The sequence below is a fragment of the Orcinus orca genome, chromosome 7, assembly GCF_937001465.1.
Source record: "Orcinus orca chromosome 7, mOrcOrc1.1, whole genome shotgun sequence".
NCBI lineage: Eukaryota > Metazoa > Chordata > Mammalia > Artiodactyla > Delphinidae > Orcinus > Orcinus orca.
This window is the reverse complement of record NC_064565.1, coordinates 116,512,518-116,539,560: the sequence shown is the minus strand read 5'-3', so window position 1 is coordinate 116,539,560 and position 27,043 is coordinate 116,512,518. Positions and strand designations below refer to the sequence as shown.

At 42.4% G+C, this 27,043-nt stretch overlaps 1 protein-coding gene across 1 annotated transcript in view; it reads left to right on the top strand.

Moving 5' to 3' along the window:
- IQCA1 (IQ motif containing with AAA domain 1) overlaps nucleotides 1-27,043 on the top strand; it is a 170,513-nt gene that overhangs the window by 6,151 nt on the left and 137,319 nt on the right. Inside the window, exons 2-5 of the mRNA XM_004262558.3 lie at nucleotides 3,104-3,428; nucleotides 7,023-7,142; nucleotides 10,955-11,146; nucleotides 13,575-13,646. Coding sequence (XP_004262606.1) covers nucleotides 3,104-3,428; nucleotides 7,023-7,142; nucleotides 10,955-11,146; nucleotides 13,575-13,646 — 709 coding nt within the window. The remainder of the gene's footprint in view (nucleotides 1-3,103; nucleotides 3,429-7,022; nucleotides 7,143-10,954; nucleotides 11,147-13,574; nucleotides 13,647-27,043) is intronic.

Here is a 27,043-nt window from a genome sequence, read left to right as displayed (position 1 = left end):
TTAGAAATTAAACAAAAGTCCAGCGAACTGAGCTTTCGTTAATACTATGATTTCCATATTTATCTTTCTCTAAAATTAAGGATGTTGCCTTGTTCTTAAATTATTCCAAGTACTCAGAATTAACAAAGGAAATGTTTCTTTTGAATTTAAGGTGATTTATTTAGAGAGCAGAGGTAGCTCAGTAGAGGCTAGCACAAAAAATGAAGTGACAACACAGTACTTAATTTTGAAAAATGTTCAGAGTATAGCTAAGTGGCTTTCCATATTTAAATAACCTAGTGTATGACATCTACTTAGTAAATGTTAATTATTTTTATTTGGAATTTTGATCAATAAAACAAAAATCAAATTATAAAAAAAGAAAAATATTTTTAAGGATTATTTTCATTTTTTTCTTTTTTTTAATATTTTTATTTATATTTTAAATTTATATTTATAATATACTAATATTAGCATATTAGTTTATATTTATACATTTTTATTTTTATTATATATATATTTAATATATATTTTTATATATCTATATATATTAGTGTATATTTAATAGTATAATATTAAATTATAAAATAAAACTAAAATATTTAAAATTGAAAATAAAAAACCTGTTTGTTTGTTTTTTTAATCCAAGTTGAAAATCTCTGCGCCAGGAGCAGAGTGGAAACCCAGGACAGTGAGCAGGCCAAACCAGGAGGCCTAGTCGGTCTGGCACAGGGGTGGGCAGTGCACTCTGGGATTTCAGCTCCTGAAAGGCCTGGGATCAGACCCTCCAGGAGGACTGGAGCTGGACTCCCATGGAATCCTGGGTAGGACCGCCCTTCCCAGCTGGGTCAGAGGCAGAGGGAAGGGCCACAGCCCATTCTGGGTCGTAGTGGGAAACCAGCTTTTCAGCCAGAAGGCAAGCTGTGGAACACATAAACTCAGAACACATAAAGAAGCCCCACAGTTTAGCAGAAAAACAATCCCACATAAAAACAGGTAAAACAAATGGATGAACAATTTAAGGAAGAGAAATTGCAGGTGACCAGTAGCACGTGGAAAGATACTGTCTTGGTAGCACCCGGGAAAGTGGGCACAGAAGTCTTTTATTTCTTACTTGTCATCGTGGCACACATTCTGGCTGTCTCAGGGCGGTGGCAGGGGCTCTTTTACTTTGGGGAGAGGTGGAGGTGGCAGTGTGGTTTGAATCGTGGTTTCAGCTCAGAATCGTGTAGACCGGGGTTCAGACGCTGACCCCGCCTCTGAGGGGCATCACCTCCCTCCCACTCCAGTGGAGCGGTGGGAGGCTTCCCCAGGGGTGCTTCGAGGATGACACGCAGCATGGAACATGGCAGGTGGTCAGTTTCAGCGCAAGATGTTCACACTTTCTTACCCACGGGAAAGTTGGGAGCATGCTTGAGGAAGGGCAGATAGTGGAGCAGAGGGCCAGAGGGAATGCCTGGGAATGACCTCGGGAAGGAAATGAGGGATCCCCAGTGAAACAAGGTGGATTGACCAGCATATTTATCTCCAAATGGCCTCCGAAATGGCAGTAAGGGATTTGAAAGACTGTAAACACACGAGGGCCAAGAGAACATTTGAGCATTTGACGAGAGACATCAGGAAAATGTAAGAGGAGGGAAAGCAGACTTGGATGAGAGGGGAGAGGTGGGGTAGAGAGCGTGGCCTGCAGGCCAGCAGAACCCTGGGAAGGTCTTTCAGAGGTGGGGGGCACTGGTTGGAGATCAGCAGAGAGCAGGTGCTAAGCTGCTCCCATCCTGGTGGAAGAGGCCGGTGCAGCAGCCTGGACACAGGATGCAGGACACAGGTGGGCGTGGGAACGGGAGGCCGGGCTGACAGCAGGAAGGCAGTGAGAGCCCGCAGCCCCCTGGACCCGCTTGCTTCTCAGGCTGGAGGTTGGAGCCGCCCTCGCCAGTGCATCCTGGGAAGACCCTACAGACAGAGACGGGCATTGGCGGGTTTCGCCCTCAACCCAGGGAGATGGCCAGGATCCTACCCACCCCATCACCCCCAGTTAAGCCCACTGGTTAAGAAGCCCCTTCCCAGACACAATGAACTTCCGGTTAGCTTTTCAGACCTGGGTCTTGGATATAAAATAGGAGCCAAAAATCAGCCAAATTTTGAAAGAAAATAAAAGTCTCTGCCATGAGTGTATTTGTCAGAGTCCCAGCAGGAAAGAGGGCATACTCAGCAGGGTGACTAATAAAGGGACCGGTGACAAAGCTGTGAGCTGAATCTCGGGAAACCAACAAGGGATGGGGTGGTGTCCTGGGGGTGGCAGGGCTGTCACCACCCTAAGGCTTTGCTAGGAGGAGGATCGTTTGTTGACTCACTGGGGGGCCGCAAGAGAGGATACATCCCTATCTCACTCTCCCACTCCCCGGGCTCCCGGCTGCACCCTCCACTGAGCGGCTCAAACAAGAGTGGGGAGCCGGCCTCCCCAGCCACAGTCTGCACCTTACTTCCTACGGTCAGTGTTACGGTTCCGAGGTTCGTAGGTGTTGCTTAGAGCTGTACATCGTTCATTTCTCACTGCTGTGTGTTTGTCTGTTGGAGACTATACTACAATTTATTTATCCATTCTCTTATTGATGGACGTTTGGAATATCTCCAGGTCTTTGCTTTTATCAAGAAATGCTGCTGTGATCATTCTTAATGCAGATTTACAAGAGTCTCTCCAGGGTATAATTGTTCATTCGTAGTTATGCCCATGTTCAACTTTACAAGGTATTTTCCAAAGTATTTGTTCCAATTCGTACTCCACCAGCTATGTATATGGACAGATCAGGTAACTATTCTGGTTATCAACTTCCTCATCTTTTAAATGGGTATAATACTGGCTTTACCGGTATAGTGAGGAATCACTTTATATCATTTAGGCAAAAGGCTTTTTAAACTATTTATTTGATGATAATAGCCGTGGTCATATCCAAAAATCACACGCATAACAAAACAGGACATAAGGGGTCTAAAGAGACTTGCAACCGTGCGCAGTGTCCTTAGCTCACGTTTATGGTATGTTACATTTTGTTATACCAGATGCCCAATATGTATGCCTTGCAGAGTAATTGTTTCTTCTTGTATTGTTGACCCTGTCGTCCCTCAGCATGTATAATAAGATGTGGCATCAGACCCAGGAAGCCCTCAGTTCTTTGCTTGATAAAGAACCTGAGAAGATGATGGAACCACAAAGAAATCAAGTTTTCATCTTCCAGATGTTAGCCACCTTCTACATAAAATATGTGCAGATCTTTAGAAACCTGGAGAACGTCTATGACCAGATGGTCCATCCACAGAAACGCATACTGATCCGAAAACTCCTGGACGGGGTGATGGGTCGCATCCTGGAGCTGAAGAATGAGATGGTTGAATTGGAATTAACCGAGTTTCATTACTTGGATGATATCTTACAGGATCTAAAGTTGGTTCCTGTAAGTACTCAGGGTGTTTTTCCTATTGGTTTCTTCTTCTTATAAATAAGATATATAGGCCTGTAACCAATACTCTGCAGACTTTCTAGTCGCATTTATTAGTTGCATGTTGTATTGAAAGTCGAAGCACAGCCCTTCAGTGAAACTATACTGCCGTGGACAAGGATTGGGTTTGCCCAGTTTTTGGCGCAGACAGATCTTTGCACGATCCTGGGGTCTGCTGGACACTGCTGTTGTGGGCTTACCTGTCACCATGGTGTCTGCCCAGGTAGGTTGGAATGGAGTAGGACGAGCCTTTCCCAAACATCCTCCCAATTTCCAATAGCCACGCCCCTACTTCTGTTTCCAAAGGAAATCTCTCTCCGGCCTTTGCTTCCCATCATCTTCTCGATGAGCAGCCTGTTGGTTGCTGGTTCCAAATTCCCAGGAGGATGCATCTCCTCCTTTGCTTTGGGTCAATGGTGACTCAGGAGGTGTATGGCAATGGGCCTTTGAGCCTCCGACACCAAAGAAGGGCTCCCTCCCCTTCTCTCTGATGCCCTGAGCACTCCCTGCCGGCACCTGTAACCACAGTGCCTACCTGTGAGCATTCTGTCCTGCAGCTGCCCTTACGACCACTGCCTGAGGCCCGGGGTCTCTTCTGGCTGGGTCTCTAGGGGCTGGTGAACACCCCGTTTCAGTGTGAGGAGTCATGTGAGTTCAGTCTTCATTTTGAAAAGATCGTTTCCCTAAAATAAAATTAGGAAGAGAAAGCGTTTAGTTTTCTACACGGGGTTTAATATTTCTTCCTTTTGAAAATATTCAGGCTTCTATAAAAGGATGTCCCTCTCTGGGATAAACTTTCCTAGCGTTATTACTGCATTGAATCAGAATGGACTAAAGAGAATACCGGGAATGAGTGAAGATGTTGAAGATCGTCTCAGAATGTTCATGTTTGTTGCATTCACGTATAAGAGCATGGGTTAAAGCACTAGATTGTTTAGGTCAGGAGTACTTTACCCACCCCCAGTGTGAAAATATCAAGAAGAACTCAGGACAAACATGAAATAAATAGTCATTAAGTCATAATAATAAATTTAATTAATGAGGTAATATTCAATTTATTAATTTAATTCCAAGAATATTAAGTAATACTCCTAAATTTAAGGAATAAGCAGTTTATGAAATTTAAATGGTGGGCTCCTTCAGTTTTTTCCCTGCTTTTCATTCTGTCTCAGCACCTCTGCGCTGGCTAGTTCATCTTCTTGAAGGCCATGACCATTGAGAAGGATGATGACTGAGTGACACATGAACACGATGAACTACGTGTTCTGCCAGCCCTGGAGGGTGTTGATGGAGCCGTACAATGACACTGAGCTCCAGGTGCCTAGGGGGTGCATCATGCTGCCTCAGCACAGGCTCCAGGAACAGTGCCCTTGCCAGGGAGACACACATGGACCAACCTCTGGGGATACCTGTGTGGCCCAGTTCTGCATGTCAGGGTGAAAGCTTGACCAACCAGCATCCTCTGTGGCTGGGCCTCTGTGGCTATCACCCACAGCTCCTCTGTGTTTTGTTGGGCCAGCACGCAGATATTCATACAACATGACCACCCCTGCCCATGGCTCAGGGATGGAGACCTTGGTGGCTGCACCAGCCGGTCCTTCCTTGAGAGATTCTGAAACTGGGACAGAGAGAGAGTACTTTCTGTCTCCAGTTCTGAACTGTAGTCTCCCAAACTTGTAAGTAGTTAGAGCCTTTGTTCACCAGATGCTCCAAAGAAAGAAGCTTCAGAGAGAAAGAGCGAGAGAATAGAGAGAGAGGAGAACAAAGCAGGATCCAAGAGGAGTAGAAGGAAATGACAAGTTCCTGAAGGCATCGTCTCCCCTGGACACATCCCTGATGCTGGCAGACACCCAGCTTTGTTCCTGCCCTTGTCCCAAGAGGCCCCAGATCCTTCCATCAATGTCCCCTTTGGCTAAACTAGCCAGAAGACTGTTTCTTTAGGTCCCCATAACATAGAGAAACACGTAGAGAAGAGAGAGATTCTCTGTTCCAACAAATTTACTTTGATGCCACCCCATGGAGAATGGAAACCCCAAGGCATCTGTGATGGGCATAAAATATATCACGGATGGGGGCTTCCCTGGTGGCGCAGTGGTTGGGAGTCTGCCTGCCGATGCAGGGAACGAGGGTTCGTGCCCCGGTCCGGGAAGATCCCACATTCCACGGAGCAGCTGGGCCTGTGAGCCATGGCCGCTGAGCCTGCGCGTCCGGAGCCTGTGCTCCGCAGTGGGAGAGGCCACAACAGTGAGAGGCCAGCGTACCGCAAAAATATATATATATATATATATATATATATCTCACGGATGGGATGCAGCAGCAAGCCTGAAGCAAGGGGTACCTACGTTCCCCTCTCTTGCATTCTCAAGTGCTCTGTTTCCTCACCTTCAAAATCCTAACTGTAACTTTATTGGTCCTACATGGACCAGACAGAGCCACGTCAGTAAAGTTTCGTCTTAAAATTTAGAAAAGCACAACACTTGAACATGCTTATTAATAAACAAAAATCACAACATTAGATAAAAGTGTCATCATTCTCCACTGACTGTCCACACTCACCCACTGGACCCTAGAAGCTCAGTCTTAGTTCACCCCAAACACTCCGTTAGCCTAGGAAAGTTTTGGTTTTCAAAAAGTGCTGCCACTTCCTGGAAGTCCTGGGTGTGCTATTCCACCAAGTCCTAAAGAGACAGTCCTGTATGCCAAAATGCTTTTTCAAGGGAAGGCCTATTCAGAATTCTCTGGACTGGGGAGATGTGGGGAGTCACACCAGAATGGGAAAAGGCAGAGCTGGTCCCAGGGACCAGAACTTAGCTTCCCCCCAGTCAACTGGTCTACCAGAAGGCAGCCATGAGTGTTCTCATAGAGTATCTAGGACAGTGTTTCTAGATACTAGGGCCAAAGGCCCACCCATGTTCTTGAATAACACTTCTACAATCTTGATTATTGACCTTGGAATGGTAAACATTCATTTGACCTCCACTAATTTGAAATATCTGTACACAAATGAAGAGCAGAAGTTTATATTAGTGTATAAAAACAAGTTTCCTAATAAATTAATTTTGTAAATGATTTTTGTAACGGGGTAATTTAGGTCAAAATAAAACCAAATTATTTTTTTTAATTGTGACTGTTCACGTACACATGGTCAATGGTGCTAATGATAAATTATTAGGTTTAATTCAAAGATCTCCATAGCTCAATTCTATGCTATCCTAATTTGCATTATTATTTTAGGTAAGCTCAGATAATATTATATTTCTTTAAAGAAAATTTGTTAAGCTGTCATTGGTTAATTGAGGCCTAATCGATACGAATTACTGGAATTTTACAGTAATGATCAAAATGGGCTATGGTTACACTTTCTCCTTTTGACTTCATTTATGTCTCCTTAGTGGGAAGGAACTGTCTTCACACCACTGGCTTCATCACCTCTTAAGTGAGGATGGGAAGTAAAGTGAGTCTCTGATGCCCTTGTCCTAACTGTATATTTTAAATGGATTTGAGTCCTGGAATCATGACCAAAATGCTGTTCTGCTTTCTCTTCTCTAGCAACAGTTAGATATCCCCATACCGAAGTATTTTCTGAAGGAGAGGTTGGAAGTAATAAAAGGAAGAGAGAAAATCCTTGCTCAACTATTAGCCGACAGTGGATTAGGCATAACTGAAGAGGTTCGTATATCATTTTAACACACATTATTCCATAATCTGTAAAACCTCCTTTTCTGCTGTTCCTAATTGTGCGACAAACAAGAAGACCGTTTTCGATGCGAGGAGCGTGGCACCCTTCCTCCCGTGTTATTCAGTCGCTAAGAAGTTGCATAACCTCTAGGTGTGTTTTTGACCAGTCATAACCATTCTTTTTTTAAGATCAAAACATAGTACTTCGTTGGTTAAATCAGCATCTCTAAGACTGAGTAGATTATTGACTCAGTTTACTGGTTCATCTCAAAGTCACCCAGCCTACAGTCAGAAGCAGAATGTCGTTCATATAAAATAATTAAGTGCTGAGATAGCTAGGAGCTAAAAAATTATGACACTCTCTGAAAATGCCGATTGACCTCTTGTAACTTCAAGCTGAGTGGCACTTAGATCACCTCGAATGGACTGTCTCTGGGGAAAGCGGGGGAAACCCTTAGAGACTCCCCTGGAAACTCAAGGGCAGAACCCAGTGGGTGTTCTGGCCCCATTCCTCCTATATCCCCAGTATGTGCGCGGCTGCCCCCTTCCCGGTTTCCGCAGCTGTCTTCGCTCCGACCCTCACTGCCTTCTCGTGGATTCTGTGGTCATCTCCGTTCAGCCTTCTCGTGGGCAGCCCTTTCCACAGGGCACTACCAGATGAACCTGATCAACCCCTCACTGCCGGCAAAACAGTGCCTCCCGCCTCTGGCTGGTCTTCACGGCCCAGGCATTAAGGCGGCAGGTGAGCATCACACAGGGACAGTTCAGAGTGGCCGGGGCACTGTTAGCAGCTATGCTGAGACTGCGTGCAGCCTGGGTGCACAGGGCAAACCGACACCTGTGGTCTTGGGGCAGGTAGGCCCCGTGGGGTACTGCCAGCCATGGTGTGAAGGAAGATTCCAGGTGCACCCAGGATGGCAAGGGGCAGGGAGAAGCATGTGCCCTGTCTGCCTGCTGAGGGACACACCTGAAGTGCATGCACTGCCTCAGCAGACACACCACGCCCCGAGCTGTCTGTCCTTTTGCACAGGCAGCGTCTCGCCGCAGCGAGGGTTTGGTCTCCTCGCTGTATCCCTGTCAATGTGATGCTAATTCTGCAGAGCCCAAGGTGGCCCAACATCCCTGGAGAAACCTTTCTTGACCCACCTCACTCACGACCGCCCCTCCTTCCTGTGCCCCTTCTCCAAACGACCGGCCCCCCTTCTACATTCTACGTTCCTTGAAGTGGATTCCTGGGAATCTGGCCTGGGGGGTGTCCAGCCGTTCCTTCACCACAGGCTCCTGGGTCTGTGCCGTCTGTCACCACATCATCACCAGAACGGAGCCCTCCCTCCCCAGGAATCCACCCCAAAGAGGCCCTGGCCCAAAGCGTTGACAAGCAGTGCAGAATCCGCGGAAGATCTTCTAGGGAAGACAGCGAAGGGAGGTTCCATGGCACACGCTGCAGTCAAACCCAAAGATCTCCTCTCTGCCGTTTCTCCTCCCCACTGTCCCTCCCGGTTTGTGCGGGGTCGGCAGCAGGAAGGTTTCTCTCCTCCCTCACTCCGCATCCAGCCCTGGTGGCTCCTTTCTCCTTGTTAGGTCGAGCCGTTCATCTCTGCTCCAGGCCCTGCTTCAGGGGTGCCTAATGCCCCGCAGAACACGGGGCTTCTGAGCAACACCCAGGCATCTGTGTGACCTTCCCATGCCCTTCAGTGTCTCACTGGACCCCCACTCTCACCTTAAGCTGCTTATTTCTTGCAGGTATATGCAATGTATACCCCAAGAAGAATTTTGATAAGGGAAAATGACTGCCCACTGCTATAGTGGTCATGCAGAATATTTCACTGATGTTCAAAAAATCCTTGTCAGACTGAGTAGATGACACAAAATCCCTCACTAGTATCCCGTAAAAGCTGAAATTATTTTAGAATGGCAGTATGGAACCTAAAGGAAATAGACAATAATAACTAATGTTTGCAGGGCACCTGCTCTGGGCTTAAGGGTTTTTACATACATCAGCTGCTTTAATGGCAGCATAATATTCATTTTACCCTCACGTGCAAAACGCATTATCGAAAAGGAGTGCTCACTGCAAATTCGAAGCAGTGAGATCCCTCTGAAAACCAAACCCTGAGCAGTTGTTGTCTGAAAGAGCTTCCTCCCGTAAGGCTCTAGGTGTCCCCATGCTGGGGGCAGTGGGTGCTTTCGTGGAAAGAGCGTGGCCGTCTCGGTTCCAGTGGGCCCCACCCCTGACTAACCGTGGGAACTTGCGTAAATTATTTTACTGTTTCCACGCTCGGTCTTCTTAAGTGGTCACAGTAATACCTGTCTTGGCCTTTGCTCTGTGAACTGGATGAGAACGCATGTGAAAAGCATCTGGCATCTGTAGGTCCTCAGTAAATGTCCCGTTTCTCCCCTACTTGCCCCTTTCTCTGCACCGTCCCCTGTTGCACAGAGAAATGACCGGACCGTCCCGGGAAACTTTGGTCCAGGGGATGAATTGGAGCACCTCTACCTGGTCCCACAGTGTCTTGCCCTGGACCCTGATGGGGTGGCCATTGCTGTCCTCTGAGGCCTGGAAAAAGACTCAGCCCATGATTGAGTGTTTTTCGAATTCGAAAGGCCTCTCCCTTCTGCCTCTATCCACGCAGGAGGCTTGGGTGAAGCTAGGCCAGGCCCACAGCTTATCCCTCCTTCCAGGGACGACGCCTGAGCTCATGCAGGACCCAGGATGCCCCCAGCAGCCTTGCTCTTGTCCCTCTCCTCAGAAGACAGCACCGTGCCTCACCGGACCTTGCCAAAACACACCCCACTTGAGATCTCCAAAGACAATATCCTATTGCATGAGCCTGATTTTCTCAGTCTTGATAGTAACTATCACATTCAGATGTTTTAAAGTGCAAGTGTGCAGGTACTGGCACACATTTCCCATATAAAGGTTTTTTTATTAATTAATTTTTATTGGAGTATAGTTGCTTTACAATGTTGTGTTAGCCTCTACTGTACAGCAAAATGAATCAGCCATGCATGTACATCTATCCCCTCCCTTTTGGACTTCCCTCCCATTTAGGTCACCACAGAGCATTAAGTAGAGTTCCTTGTGCTATACAGTATGTTCTCATTAGTTATCTATTTTATGTATAGTATCAATAGTCTATATATGTCAACCCCAATCTCCCAATTCCTCCCACCCCCCCCTTTTCCCCCTTGGTATCCATACATTTGTTCTGTGTCTGTGTCTCTATTTCTGCTCTGCCAATTAGGTCATCTATACCATTTTTCTAGATTCCACATATATGTGTTAATATATGATAAAGTTAAATAAATACCCCTAAAGTGATTTTAATATTAGTCATATTCACTAGATCATCCTGTAATTGATATTAAAGTCAGCATTTGACTTCATCTATATTTCACATTTCAAATCCTCATAGTAGATATGTATTGAATTTGTACATTTCTACTATTAAGTTAATGAACAGTGACAGCAATTTCAAGTTTATTTCAATCCATTTTATTGGCATTCCTTGTATAATTTGCTACCAACCTAAAACCTTGTGGAGCTAATTAGTATTTTGTTCAAAACGGTAGAGGAGAGCTTAAGGGTCCTTAAGTATGGGCCCATGGCGTGAATGAGGCATAGTATCAAAATATATGTGTTCACAGGAAAAAATGATTCATATCGAATGGCTATCATGCTCTCTATCAGCAGTTTGGAGACTCTCAGCAGGGTGGTGTTAGAAGTTAGCAGGTGATGTTTCTGGAATCAGCTGACGTCATGAACATGTTTAAACATTGATTTATCTTAAATGTTTTTGCAGAAATACCCTGTAAAGCCTATCCCCCTAGAAGAGGCTGTTAAATTAATCCAGGTCGCCGAGAGGGCGCGGCAAGGGCGCCTAAGAGCCATGTTCATGAAGCAGATCTATCTTCAAGAATTCAGAGCAATGCAAGCCAGGCTACTGGGCGAGAGAGTGGCCGACGTGGGGACTGCTGCACTGTGTATCCAGAAGGTGTGAACGGGGCGCTTTTGGACTCGGGGGCAAGGTGTCTTGACACAGCTGGAGATGCAGACCAGGGACGGGGGTGAGCTCTGAAACTCCAAATCCCCACATCCTACCTTTAGTAGGACTGTCCTAAATTCCAGAAGGACTGATTTTCTTACCCTGGGGAAACTGTTAAGCAAGCTTCGTTATATTTTTTTAAATTTTGTTATAAATAGGTGTGAAACTCAGGCATTTTGTTGAAATATTTTTAAAGATCCCCGATAACTGTTGGAAAGAATGTTGCTATATAAGTCCTCACTGAATTTTTAAAAAGACATTTACACGCAGACGTGGTAATTATAGAAGGGGAGCGGGTTAACACCTGGGAGCTTGCAGAAGCGTGTGCCATTTGCGGAAGCTCCAGTGACCACCACTAATAACCAGAACACAGGTGGTCCTTTCAGAAGGGGCCCTTGAAGTTTCCTTCCCTTTGTCAGATGACCACCCTCGAGTTATACCCCATCTTTTTTCAAATTGTGACTGAGGTTGCTCATGGGAAAATGCAGAAGATGGCAACGTGACACAAGTTAGAATTAGGTTGGGGAGAAAGTAAGTACAAGGACATAAAACAGAGCCAGAAGATCAGGAATCTTGTCCCTAATTGTGTTTGAATGGGAGTGGCGGGGGTGCTGGGGAGAGACAGATAGACTATTTTCTTTCAAGGTTCTGTGGGGATATAAGGTTTTTCAATATTTATTTTATTGAAGTGTAGTTGATTTATAATGTGTTAATTTCTGCTGTACAGAAAAGTGATTCAGTTATACATATATATATTCTTTTTCATATTCTTTTCCATTATGGCTTATCTCAGGATATTGCATATAGTTTCCTGTGTTCTACAGTAGGACCTTGCTGTTTATCCATTCTATACATAATAGTTTGCATCTGCTCATCCCCAAACCATCCCCACCCCCACCCCAAGCCTTGGCAACCAGAAGTCTGTTCTCTATGGGATATAAAGTTTTAAATGAGCATCTGAGTCCAAAGCTTGACTTGTACGATTCTTGGGTGTTACTGTGTTATATGCCTCCATGTTACAGTGGACATTTTTCTGTTAAAACTCTGAAGTACCACCCTTAGATTTAGCCCCTCACTTCGCAATCTAGAAGTTTCTCTTGAAGAAATACAGGTAGAGGAACCTCACTAACAAAAGCTATAGGCTATTTGCTCCCCAGCTTTATTGAGATATATTTGACATATAACGTTGTGTAACTTTAAGAGTAGGACATCGTGATTTGATATCTGTGTGTATTTCAAAATGATCGCCACAGTAAGGTTACTTAACACGTCCATCACCTCACATAATTGCCATTTTTTCTTGTAGTGACAGCATTTGAGGGCAACTCTCTTAGCAATTTGCAAGTATAAAATACAGTATTGTTAACTATAGTCACCATGCTGTACATTTTACCCCCAGAATTTATTCATTTTATAACTGGACGTTTGTGTCCTTTGACCACCTTCACCCATTTCCCTCCTGCACCCAGCCCCTGGCAGCCACTGAAGCTACTCTCTATTTCTATACATTTGGTATGTTTAGATTCCATATGTTAGTGAAGCATAAAGTATTTGTCTTTCTCTCTGTGACTATTTCTCTTGCCCACGAAATGCATACACATTGTCGCAGATGGCAGGATTTCCTTCTTTTCGTAGCTGAATAATACTTCACTGTGTGTGTGCATCACATTTTCTTGATACATTCATCCATCAGCAGACACTTAGGTTGTTTCCATATCTTGGCTGTTGTGAACAATACTGCAGGGAACATGAGGGTACATGTATCTTTTCAAATTAGTGTTTTCCTTTTCTTCAGATAAATACGCAGGAGTGGAATTTGTGGATCATATGGTAGTTCTATTTTTAATTTTTTGAGGAACCTGCATACTGTTTTCCATAGTGGATACACCCAGTTACATTCCCACCAACAGTACGGGAAGGTTCCTTTTTTCTCCACGTCCTCGCTGACACTTGTTATCTCTTGTCTTTTAGATAACAGCCATCCTAACAGGTGTGAGGCTGTTGCTGGGTCAGCAGTGGACCCTCCAGTTGCTCCCAGGGACAAGGGTGGGTCCTGTCTTGTCCCTGGGTGGACAGAACTGCCTCTAGTACCCCTTGTTCAATAGGGAGGCCCTGGACAAGAGTCCTCATCAGGGTCCACCGTTGGGTCCTGGGAGAGTAGACAATGGTTTAGGCCACTTCTGTGATTCATACTTTCTTTAAAATTTTTGCTTGTGATCACAAAAGAAAAAATACTCCATCAACACACACAGGTGCACAACCTTGACCGCATAATCATTACATCATTTAGGATGTGCAGGTTAAATGGGAGAAACAGTATGACCATGTTTTCTTTATTTTTTATGTATTAAACAAGTAACCATTTATTTATTTTTAGGTTTGGCGAGGTTTCCATCAGTGCAAGAGAACTGAAAGAGAGAGAGAAGAGGAGATGATATTCCTGGGTATGGTAAGTTTTCTTATAGACAAATAAGCATCTGGTTTTCTTAAAGACAGTAGAATCTGTAAGACTTGTGTCTTCCTTAGAGAGTTTTTGAGAGAAGAAAGGAAAGCAAAATACATGACTGGTGACTTAAGAGAATGGAATCGCCTGTATTATCTAGAAGCCTGCCCCAGGTGATCCAGAGACAGCAGGGTCTTGTCTGTTTACACGTCTGCCGGAATACACGGGCTGCTCCAAAGGTGGGACAAGCTGTGAGCTGCCCACCGATATCAGCCGTGCCCTACACTTTGTTAATATATGTTCGTATTCATGGTCCTGAGAACGGGTTTGCCCTGATACAGCCTCCTTCTTTTGGGTGATCTCCATGGTGATTACTGAATCAGAGTTGAAAGGGTATAGTACTTAGTTACGGCCGCAAACTTAGCAGCTGCAACAACACACGTCTGTTACCTCGGTGTCTGTGGGTCCGGAGTCTGGGCTTGACTGAGTCTTCTGCCCAGAGGCTCACGGGCTGCAGTCAAGGTGTCGGCTGGGGATGGGGTCTCCTCCTGAGGCTCAGCTGGGGAAGGATCTGCTTCCACGGTTGTGTGGTTGTGGGCCGGATTCAGTTCCTGATGGGCTGCCAGCTTGAACGCCTCCGTGTTTTTGCCAGTTGTTAGCTGGAGGTAGCCCCCAGCCCCTTGCCAAGTGGGCTTTCCATGCGGCAACTTGCTTCATCAGAGCCGGGGGGCAGGGAGCTGCTTACAATCCCACGCAAATGATACGCATCACCTTTGTCCTGTTCTGATGGTTATCAGCAAGTCATAGGGTCCACCCCGTGTTTTTTAAGACAAAAGTGATGAAAGTTATAGAGCAATACCCTGAATGTGGGACCAAATGCTGTTTTTTCTATTTACAATAATATCACTGATAAGATCTTCTAATTTACTTTAAATCCTAAGACCTCAGAAAAGAAAATTTAAATAGTCACGTTTCCGGTTGATCCCAGAACTCACTCTTTGCTCTTGCATCACTTTTTTTTTTTTTTTTTTTGCGGTACGCGGGCCTCTCACTGCTGTGGCCTCTCCCGTTGCGGAGCACAGGCTCCGGACGCGCAGGCTCAGCGGCCATGGCTCACGGGCCCAGCCGCTCCGCGGCATGTGGGATCTTCCCGGACCGGGGCACGAACCCGCGTCCCCTGCACCGGCAGGCAGACTCTCAACCACTGTGCCACCAGGGAAGCCCTCTTGCATCACTTTTATAATGGCCTGTTCTAAGCGACAGACGGCGTGGTTTTAGAATAGCACATATTCTCCTCCGGCCCCGCATCCTGACTGCTCCACGTGCACTTCAGCCTCTGTGCTTCACCTCTGTTGTCAGCACAGCATGGAAAACAAGAATTATTTTGTTTGAGGAAGGGATTCACCTCCGTGGTGCAGACACCCGGAAGAGCATCTTTCCCTGGTGAAGGGGCATACGCTCACCGCACCTGTGTGCGGAACCACAGTTGTGACGTCCAGGCTTTATTATCTTAAAAAACATGGTGACTCATATCAGAGTGGCATATATGATTCAAGAAATACCCTGATTTCACCACCTGCATTCTTGATTTCTTTTTGATCTTTGAGTTTCAAAAATACGTCAACATTAATTTTTGGAATTGAAACCCCCTAGGATCCCAGCCCTTCTTTTATTTCTTGGTTGTTGAGGTGCCATGATGAATCAGATGGGTGAGTCCTTGTCAGTTTTTAAGGATCTTTATGATTTCAGAACGGTGCTGGGTGCAATATTATTCAGCCATAAAAAGAGGGAAATCTTGACACATGCTACAGCATGGATGCACTTTGAGGACATTATGCTAAGTGAGACAAGCCAGTCACAAAAAGACACATGCTGTATGAGTCCATCTTTATGAGGCATCTAAAGTTGTCAGACTCATAGAGACAGGAAGTAGAAGGTTGCCAGGAGCTCAGGGAGCGGCAATGAAGAGCAGTTCAATGGGTATAAAGTTTCAGTTTGGAAAAAAAAAAGTTCTCCAGATCTGTTGTACAACAATGTGAATATACTCAACACTACTGAATGGTATACTTACAAATGGCTAAGATGATAAATTTTATGTTATGTGGTTTTCACCACAATTTAAAAATTGTTTTTAGTTCACTGAACATGGAAATGTATATTGAGATGGTTCTATAGGAATCATCACTATTCACTAATGGCCAAAACATACAGGTTAAAAATTAAATGAGATACTGTATTTCATTCAATCTAAGATGTTGTTCATTATAAGATACATCATGATTGAAAATGAAAGAAAATGTTTGAGCAAATAAACCAAAACATATCCCTGATCATAATATACAGCCATCCCTGTATATTTAACATTTCAGGTATGTTAAACCATGAAAAATATGTATGTTAGAACTGATGATAGAAGGCAATTTGTATCTGTCTTATTGGGGGGGAAAAGTTTTTTCAAGTTATATTGAAAATAATAACCACACTACCCAAGGCAATCTATAGATTCAGTGCAATCCCTATCAAATTACCAATGGCATTTTTCACAGAACTAGAACAAAATTTTTTTGAATTTATATGGAAACACAAAAGACCTCGAAGAGCCAAAGCAATCTTGAGAAAGAAAAACAGAGCTGGGGGAATCAGACACCCTGACTTCAGACTGTACTACAAAGCTACAGTAATCAAAACAATATGGTCCTCACACAAAAACAGACACATAGATCAATGGAACAGTATAGAAAGCCAAGAAATAAACCCATGCACCTTGGTTCAATTAATCTATGACAAAGGAGGCAAGAATATACAATGGAGAAAAGACAGTCTCTTCAATAAGTGGTTCTGGGAAAACTGGACAGCTACATGAAAAAGCATGAAATTAGAACACTCCCTAACACCATACACAAACATAAACTCAAAATGGATTAAAGACCTAAATGTAAGATCAAGTTATAATTATTGACAGGAGTGTGATGAGATGCTTATTCTCATACACGGTGAGTTAAATTGATTCAGCTTTTCTGAAAGAGGCAACACGATCATTAAAAGATATCCTTCCACCTGAGTTCTAGTTCTAGCTTGAGGAAATCATCAGAAATAAAGGTTTATGTGCATAGACATTTCCTACAGTGTTGTTTTAAATAATGAAAAATTGGAAATACACAATCCTAGTGTTCTAGAGTAGGGATGGAGTTAAATGATTTATGGTGGACCTACCTTAAAGTAGTGATAGACCACCATTAAAAAAATATGTTTATGACTCATTTTTGATGTGAAAATGCTCAGAGTGAAAATACAGGATTTGGAATTGTACATATAATAGGATTTCAACTAAATAGATACACACATACATGCACATACAAAGGAAAGAAAGTTTATATCGTGTTCCTTTTTTCATGTCAGAACTCTGGAAGTTTTTTGTTTTAATTGTATTTTCCAAAATGTTTAAATTTTACTGCATTAACTGGAAAAAAAAAAGGCACACATTTAAAAATAAAAGCAAACAGCCATAGAATATTATCAGTTTTTGCTATTCAGATCTCCAAATTGTTTGGTGTATGTACATAGGTGGACAGTTTATGATACAAAATTGTTTCTCTGTTCTACCCGTTAGAGACACAGAAATATGAGATGTAATGATAAAAACAATGGTTATCTCCAATTTTCTACTTTAAAAATTAAACCTGCGGTCAGAAGATTCAATCTAAGATAATCTAAGTGTAACATGAAATTTTATGTAAGCAGCAGTTTGACTCAACCACTTCCATTTAATTTAATTCAGCCGACATTTACTGAATATGATGCGTAACAGGCCAGAAACTTAGGGAATGGCCAAATGCTATTTTTTTAACCTAAAGTTTTAATGGCTTACATTGATACCACATAAAGATAGAGTAACATGTTTTTTACTGTAATTTTCCTGTTTTATTTTGTCATTTGTATATGCTCAACTCAAATAAAGGAAGTCTGTTTTAATTTTTCAGCAGTACAGAGTTTGGATAGTAAATAGGACAGCTTGTCTGTTTTGTATTAAATGCGACTTTCTCCAGTTTGCTTTTTTCCAAGCATGTCTTCTCTTGCTATTACATGTTCTATGAAATTTTACACCATTGAGAAATATATGCATTCAGTTTTTAAAAGAATGGTATCTTCTGTTTGCTGGCTGATTACCATAAAAATCCATTACCCCAAATCCTGGGAATGTTTTCAATTAAATACATTTTCCACTATATCACTAATTAAGATAGTGTCTACTCATTTTAAAATTTCATTTTTCCATTATTTTACTTTGTTACATCATATCAGTGTATAAACCATTGACTTCTCTGATCAAAACAGTATTTGTATCTTTGTGGGAAGCTTGGCCTGTTTCCAGGGGTGAGTATTTAGTAACTGAAATGAGAATTAGAGCAAACGACATAATTATGTCCTCAGTTCCTGACTAAATGTTGCCTTTACCATTGTCATATAAATTATTTTTTGATGTTTGCCATTTTAAATATTTATATTCTAAAATCTACAAAGGAAAATAAATAGCACTCTAAAAATTCATGTGCAGTTATTTTAATTGGCAGAGCCAATGGAGTGGATGAAGGAGGACACTTAATGAATGTAATACATTTCATTCTGTGGGTCCCTTTGAAATAATGTGTCCTACAGCCAAGACCATGGTGTATTTTATGTTACCCTGAAGCTATCAATGTTTACGTTATAATAAAGAACACTAGGGGACACTTATTAAACACGAAGAACTGTCACTTTGAAATGCATCAGCTAAATCCTCAAAACACCATAACACCCTGCTCACTTTCAAATTCTAACCTGAAACAGGCTACATTATAGATTATTTTTCGGTCAATAAATTAGACTCATTTCTTATTAACAAATAACCCCAGGTAGGAGCTTGGGCACCCAATGAATGCTCCCGAAAGGCGGCTCTCTCCTGAGGCTCCCCTTGGTCCGGGGCCCTCAGGGGCTCCTCTTTGGGAACTGCTGTCAAAGCCAAAATGAGCGAAGAATCAAAATGAAACCGTCTTTATGATCACACTTTGATTTCAGCCCCAAACCATGGCGTCCGGCTTGGTCCTGCGCATTACTCATTATATTTGGCACCAGATGACCTTTGGTTGTTTCTAGAAATAAATGTATTAAAAAACAGATTTGCCATGATTTATGGGGTTTTGTTTTGCTTTGCTTTGGTTTTATTTTACTTTTTAAATACAAAAAGAAGCTGTTTCCCTAAGTGTCTGGGGACAGCAGCATCTTAGAAATGAGTGCGCGTCTCCCCTTGGCCTTTGAAGGATTGGCCTGCCAGGTGGATGGAGTGGCAGGTGTCTGGGGCGGCCCCTCTACCACGTGGGTTGCGGGGGGACACTTTGAGCCACTCACTCACCCTCCCCCTGAGCCTCAGTTTCTCCTTCTGTAAGAGCAGGATAGTGTCACCTGTTTCACAGAGCTGTTAGAAGGGTTTCCGGACCCGGCCTAGAGCTTAGACGGGTTGCCTTCAAGGAATGGTGGCTGATTGCTCATCGTCTTGGGAAATTACATTACGTTATCCCGATAACTGAATGATTTTGTACAAAGGAAAACTATCACGGTACATCACAACCTTTCTATGTAACAAAACAAAATATTTCAAAATAAGTTGTTGCCTAACACATGCAGGCCACTGATTTCAAAATATAAACTGACTTGGCCCTTGTTATTTGCTGCTCGCGTTACCGACCAGGATTCTCAGCCTCCTTAATCAATAGAAATTGATAAGAGGCCCAAAGAAATTCAGGCTAGGTGTTACTGGGGCCCCTGCTGCAGCTGGAGGGGGCAAACACAAGTAGCGGTGCCCTTGCTCACTCCCTGAGTGCAGGCGAGCTGGTTCCTTGTAGGAGGTGAGGGTAGGGGTGTGTCCAGGTGTTGGGCTGGAGGTCTAGCTTAGGTGTTCTGCCCACCCCTTTGGTGGTGGTGTGCTGGGGGCATGCGCAGTACCCTGCTTTTGCTCGCGACACCCTGCTTTTGCTCCCGGCTCCTCAGAAGTGGCAGTTGGGTTTTTGGTCTTTATGTATCTGGTTGTTCATGATTTGCCCCAACTGTGCATGCACGCAGTTATTTTTAGTCCCTTATAGTCCCTTTCTTTGCTTTTTGTTGCTGGAGGAGACGTTTGTCCAGGTGCAAGCACTGCAGCAAAGGGTCCCAGGTCCCAGCCTGTCTCACTTAGATTTATGAACCTGAAATTAGTCTATTAAAAGTACAATCTGGAAAAGCAGTGCCATTGGAACAGCCCAGCAGGGTCCGAGCCTTACCCAGCTGCAGAGGGAGGATTCGGAGATCCCTAGGGCAGCAGGTACTGCCCACCACGTACACTGTGTGTGTTGCACCAGGAAAATGTTTGCAAACCAGGAAAAGCAGTGATCCTGATACAGGCATGCATGAAAGGCTCTTAGGTTGAGCAAGGGAATCAGAGCCCGAGGAGGACACCCTGAATAATTTCTGTGATTCAAAAGTCCACCTCAAGATGCTTTGGGAAAAAAAGAAAACTCACCGTTTTCTTTTCTGTTAAATGAGATCTTACAGTCTAGTTAACTGGGAACCTTTAGTTTGATTGTAAGTATTTTTTATTGAAGTATAATTGTCATGCAGGATCATATTAGTTTCAGGTATATATCATAGTGATTTGACGTTTATGTACATTTTGAAATGGTCACCCCACAAAGTTATTACAATATTATTGACTACATCCCCTAAGCTGTGCGTTTCACTCCTGTGACTTATTTATTTTATGACTGGAAGTTTGTTTCTCTTAATCCCTTTCACCTACTTCTTCTGGCATCCACCCCCCCTCCCCCGCCCAGTCCCCCTCTCCCCTCTGGCAACCACTTTGTTCTCTGTAACAGTGAGTCTGTTTCGGTTTTGGTTTGATGTCCATGTGTATCGATTTTTAGATTCCACACATAAGTGACATCATATGGTGTTTGTGTTTCTCTGTCTGACCTATTTCACTTAGCATAACACCCTCCAGGCCCATCCATGTTGCCACAAATGGCAAGATTTCATTCTTTTTTATGGCTGAGTAATATTCCTGTGTGTGTGTGTGTGTGTGTGTTGTGTATTATATATATATTCATTTATTCATCTTCTTTATTCATTCATCTATGGATGGACACTTAGGTTGCTTCCATATGTCAGCTATCATAAATAATGCTTCAGTGAACATGTATCTTTTCAAGTGAGTGTTTTTGTTTTCTTCAGATAAATACCCAGAAGTGGGATTGCTGGATTGTATGGTAGTTCTATTTTTAATTTTTTGAGGAATCTACACACTGTTTTCCATAGTGGCTGCACCAGTTTACATTCCAGCAGTGTAAAAGTGTTCCCTTTGCTCCATATCCTCACCAACACTTGTTATTTTTTTTTTTTTTTTTGGCTTTTTGATAATCGCCAGTCTGACAGGTGTGAGGTGGTGTCTCATTGTGGTTTTGATTTTCATTTCCCTGACGATTAGTGATGTTGAGCATCTTTTCATGTGTCTCTGTTGGCCGTCTGTATGTCTTCTTTGGAAAAAGGCCTGTTTATGTCATCTGCTCATTTTTTAATTGGGCTGTTTGTTTTTTGACATTAAATTGTGTAAGTTCTTTATATATTTCGAATATTAACCCTTTATCAGATAAATAAGTTGCAAGTATTTTCTCCCATTCAGTAGGTGGCCTTTTAGTTCTGTTGATAGTTTCCTTTGCTGTGCAAAAGCATGTAGTCCCATTTGTTTATTTTTGCTTTTGTTGCCCTTGCCTGCAGAGAGAAGTCCAAAATAATATTCAGATTGATGTCAAAGAGTTTACTGCCTTATGTTTTCTTCTAGGAGTTTTATGGTTTCAGGCCTTACATTAAAGTCTTTAATACATTTTTAATTTATTCTTTTTTTTAAAACTGTTTATTTTTTTTTTAATTTTTTTATCTTTTTGGCTGTGTTGGTTCTTCGTTGCTGTGCACAGGCTTTCTCTAGTTGTGTCAAGCAGGGGCTGCTCTTCATTGCAGTGCGCGGGCTTCTCACTGCGGTGGCTTCTCTTGTTGTGGAGCACGGGCTCTAGGTGTGCCCACTTCAGTAGTTGTGGCACACAGGTTTAGTTGCTCTGTGGCATGTGGGATCTTCCTGGACCGAACCCATGTCCCCTGCATTGGCAGGCAGATTCTTAACCACTGCACCACCAGGGAAGTCCCTAATTTATTCTTGTATATGGTGTGAGATAGGGGTCCAGTTTCACTTTTTTGCATGTAGCTGTCCAGTTTTCCCACCACCATTTGTTGAAGTGACTGTCTTTTCTCCATTGTATGTTTGTGCCTCCTTTGTCGTAGATTAACTGACCATGTGTGCATGGGTTTATTTCTGGGAAGTATTTATTGTTATTCTTATTCTGCTTTATTCTTGCCCTGGGTCCCCAGGTCGTCAGAAACTCAATGAGCAAAACAATTCTCTTCCTTTAGTCACCTGATCCCAGGATTCTTTGATCCCTACTCTAGGGCAGGACATTTGCCCTTATTCATCTCAGATTAGGGCCCATTACAAAGTCCTTTACTGCAGCATAGAAGAATGGTTAAGGCCAGGAACTCTGGAGCCAGCCTGCCTGGGTTCAGACTCTGATTCCACCATTTACTTGCAGGGTGAACTGGGGTGGTGTCTTGGCTTCCTGGTGCCTCGATTTCCACATATGCAAAATGGAGATAGTGCTAGCACCCAGGCAAAGATGTGTGTTAAGTATTAAAGAAATTGGTATCTGTAAAGCATTTAAAATAGTGTCTGACACACTGCACCCTGTGAGCACTAGGTAAGTGTTCATTGTTATTTTTTGAAATGGCTTATAATCGTGGGTGTAAATGCTCACATCACTCATGATTTAAAAATGCTTATTAAATTGTCATTTTTAATCTATTTAAGTTGGCCAAGATCAAAATGGTTAAGGTCACAATGTTGACAAGGTGTGGGAAAAAGGGCTCTGTCGTACACTGTTGGGGGGAAGAGTAAAGCAATCCTGCAACCTCTTTGCAAGGCAGCTTAGCAATATCCATTAAAATTACAAATGTATATTTTTGAGAAGTGTGATCTATAGTACCCATAAAAACCATTTTCAGACAAACTATTTTAAGCCAGAAGAAAACTATCAGTGAAAAGATACAAGAAAGCATATACAGGGTAAGAGCAGAGATTCTGGAGGTACATGCTTCGGGTCAAAGCTCCAGTCTGCCACTTCCTGGCTGTGTGACCCTGGACAAGTTCTTTGACCTCTCTGTGCCTCAGTTTCTGCATATATAAAATGAAGATAGTAATGGTACTCATACATAAGGCTACTTATTATGAGGAACAAATTAGTTAATATTTGTAAACCAGTTAAAATAGTGTCTCGCAAACTTTAAGTGCCATGGAAGTGTTTATTTTAAAACATTTTTAAAGAATGTAGGACACAAAAGTAGCAAATTTAGCTCCCACCACTAATCAATTACAGGCTTAACTATACAGTTCTATTCCAGCTCTTAATTAAGCAAATCTTAAAACTACTACAAGTTTCCAGAAAGTAGACTTAACGGACTAGAAATTGCTCTATTTTTAATTGTTTTGCACCCACTTGAAGTTGTGGCATCCTAAAATAAAGATTTACCGTAACTGTAGTATGAGCAGAGGGCAAAAGAAAACCATCAGCGGGCTTCCCTGGTGGTGCAGTGGTTAAGAATCCTCCTGCCAATGCAGGGGACATGGGTTCGATCCCTGGTCCGGGAAGATCCCACATGCCATGGAGCAACTAAGCCCGTGCACCACAACTACTGAGCCTGCACTCTAGAGCCGACGAGCCACAACTACTGAGCCCGCATGCTGCAACTACTGAAGCCCACGGGCCTAGAGCCCATGCTCCACAACAAGAGAAGCCACCGCAATGAGAAGCCCGCACACCGCAATGAAGAATAGCCCCCACTCGCCGCAACTAGAGGAAACCCGCCTGCAGCAATGAAGACCCAACACAGCCAAAAATTAAATAAATAAATTTTTAAAAATTAAAAAAGAAAAGAAAACCATCAGCCCTGACTCTCCCCACAACTTTTTTTCACTTCTTCTTGCTGGGTTCTTCTTTCTGAGTAGATGTGTTTATATAAACACAGATATACAAGTATAGATATATTACTGTGAAATGAAATGGTGAAACAGAAGAGCTTATTTTTATAAACCAAGGAACTTCCATGCACACGCACCCACATGCACACGATCTTAAAACGGACCAACCGAAGAGCAGTTTACTCCACAGCATGAGGCATTCCACGTGTAAAATTAGCGCAGGAAGCGTGTGGCGTGAGCCCATGGGCTGATGGGGCGGCTCTGAGTGCTCCCTAATGATGACCTGCCGGGGGCTGCATGGAGCTGATTAATCTCTGCACCGACCACAGCGGTCATTTGTTGGAATAGACCCTCTCCCTTCCCCTCACTGCTCCATCCACGCCTTAAGTGACCACAATACCCCCAAGACCATGAGCTCCTCCAGGAAGTTGCCAGCATTAAATCACTTATTTGCAAGGGGATTTGTGACTGATAAATTGAACAGATTGTCATTTGGACAAATGTCCATTTTATCTTACTAATTTGACCAAGGATTTTTAAAGGCAAAGCCCATCAAACATTAGATAAGCATTTTAAGTTAATGGACCACAGAGTCCTATTTCTCCACAAACCCAGGAGTCATCATCTTATGTCCTATTTTTACAGCAACATCAATTATTAATATGTATATTTTTGCTGACAGAGGACCTTGCTATAAACTTAGGTTTCGTTAACCAGTTCTGGGTCATTAACTGTGGAAAGCTTGTAAATATAATGGTTTATTCACATGGGAAGCCTTCATTAAGATGCATTATTCTACAGCTGATGTATTTCCGTATATAGTATATTATTGTGTTCTCTATTTCCCTTTAATATTCATAATTTATTTTTCAATGAGTTGCTGTCTATGCGGTGAGTTAACAAATTTGAATGCCATGTGAACAAAGTTGCTAAACAGGAAAAAGATGTTGTAGCCCAAAGGAAAAGCTACTCATTAACATAAGAATCTACATATATTATAACCTTTAAATTCAAAAGCAACTAGCGAAAGAAGCTACAAATGACCCCAAATGTATTTTTGTCAGAGAAAGTCTATCTCAAGCAACACGCATGAATACACACATATTAACAGCCCAGCGTGGTGTAATAGGAGAAACACAGACCCGGAGGAATCCAGAAACCTTATTGCCAGCTTCTTCATTCACATAGGATGGCTTGGGAGAGTCATTAAGTGATGGACCTCAGTCCCCATCTGTTCAATGGGATAATCAGGTCCTTACTTCTGTCTCAAAAGATGGATGTAACATCAGTAAAGAAATGTAGAGAAAGAAGGTGTGGGACAGAGTGCCATGCCAATTACAAAAAATCTGATGAGCGCTGGGAGACTTCTGTTTCACTCGTAGACCATGGACGTGTTATGAAGTTGGCTGAACACTGTGTAGAGCTTTGCCAGGACACCAGTCAGAGTTGCCTACTCATTAATTCACTTTTAGGGATTCAAAGGGGAAAAGGCCCAGCTCAAATATAGTTTGTATGTGTGAATCTATGAAAAAAATATGCTATGATTTACCATAAGAACAATGTAGTGGGGGGGATTTCATATGATTCACTGATAAAAAATCATAATATTAAAGCAAGACTTCAAGACAATTTTACACATTCATCAGAGACAAAGAAATTTGGGTCATTTGTAGCAGAGATGCATTTGAACATCTTCACGAAAACAATGGACTTCAGGGTAGTCATTGGAGAGATCAGATAAAAATCTCTGTGTTAGTTATAAACTTCTATTTCATAACACTAGGAATGTAAGACATTTCCTGAAAAATATGAGAATTGGATATTTCTTTAAATGATTAAATAAAGGGATTTCTTATCTCTTTATTTTGACACCAAGTAGATAATATAAAGTCATGGCTTTGAGCACTTACATCTTGAGTCAATTTAGATCACTGGCTTTTAACATTGTTCTTTAAAATGATTCTCTAATTCTCATTCTAGATCCACTTTCAAAGTCATTTTAGCGGTTTTTCCCTATCAAGAGTTGTACATTCTCACGTTCTCATTATACTAAACTTAGACAATTTGCTTAGTTTGTTACACATTCTAATGCATATTTTTATCAAGTATTATATGTGTGATTTTCTTTTCATTTTTTTTCCCCTGGCTTTATGTCATTAAGTGGATGCTGTATTCTGACAGCATCTCAATTGTGGATTCAAGTAGAGAAGTCACAAACCAAAACAATGGTCACATTCCCACCAACAGTGCAGGAGGGTTCCCTTTTCTCCACACCTTCTCCAGCATTTGTTGTTTGTAGATTTTCTGATGACGCCCATTCTAACCGGTGTGAGGTGATACCTCATTGTTTTCTCTAATAATTTGCATTTCTCTAATAATTAGTGATGTTGAGCAGCTTTTCATGTGCTTCTTGGCCATCTGTATGTCTTCTTTGGAGAAAAGTCTATTTAGGTCTTCTACCCCTGTTTTGATTGGGTGGGTTGTTTGTTTTTTTAATATTGAGCTGCATGAGCTGTTTATATATTTTGGAGATTAATCCTTTGTCCATTGATTTGTTTGCAAATATTTTCTCCCATTCTGAGGGTTGTCTTTTTGTCTTGTTTATAGTTTCCTTTGCTGTGCAAAAGCTTTTAAGTTTCATTAGGTCCTATTTGTATATTTTTGTTTTTATTTCCATTACTTTAGGAGGTGGGTCAAAAAAGATCTTGCTGTGAATCATGTCAAAGAGTGTTCTTCCTATGCTTTCCTCTAAGAGTTTTATAGTGTCTCGTCTTATATTTAGGTCTTTAATCCATTTTGAGTTTATTTTTGTGTATGGTGTTAGGGAGTGTTCTAATTTCATTCTTTTACATGCAGCTGTCCAATTTTCCCAGCACCACGTGTTGAAGAGACTGTGTTTTCTCCATTGTATATCCTTGCCTCCTTTGTCATAGATTAGTTGACCATAGGTCATAAATCAAGCCTTAGGAAATTGAAATTGTATCTAGCATCTTTTCCAACCCAACGCTATGAGATTAGAAATAAATTACAGGGGAAAAAATGTAAAAAACACAAACACATGGAGACTAAACAATACATTACTAAATAACCAAGAGATCACTGAAGAAATCAAAGAGGAAATCAAAAAATACCTAGAGACAAATGACAACAAAAACACAACAATACAAAACCTATGGGATGCAGCAAAAGCAGTTCTAAGACGGAAGTTTATAGCAATACAATCCTACTTTAAGAAACAAGAAAAATCTCAAATAAACAATCTAACCTTACACCTAAAGGAACTAGAGAAAGAAGAACAAACAAAACCCAAAGTTAG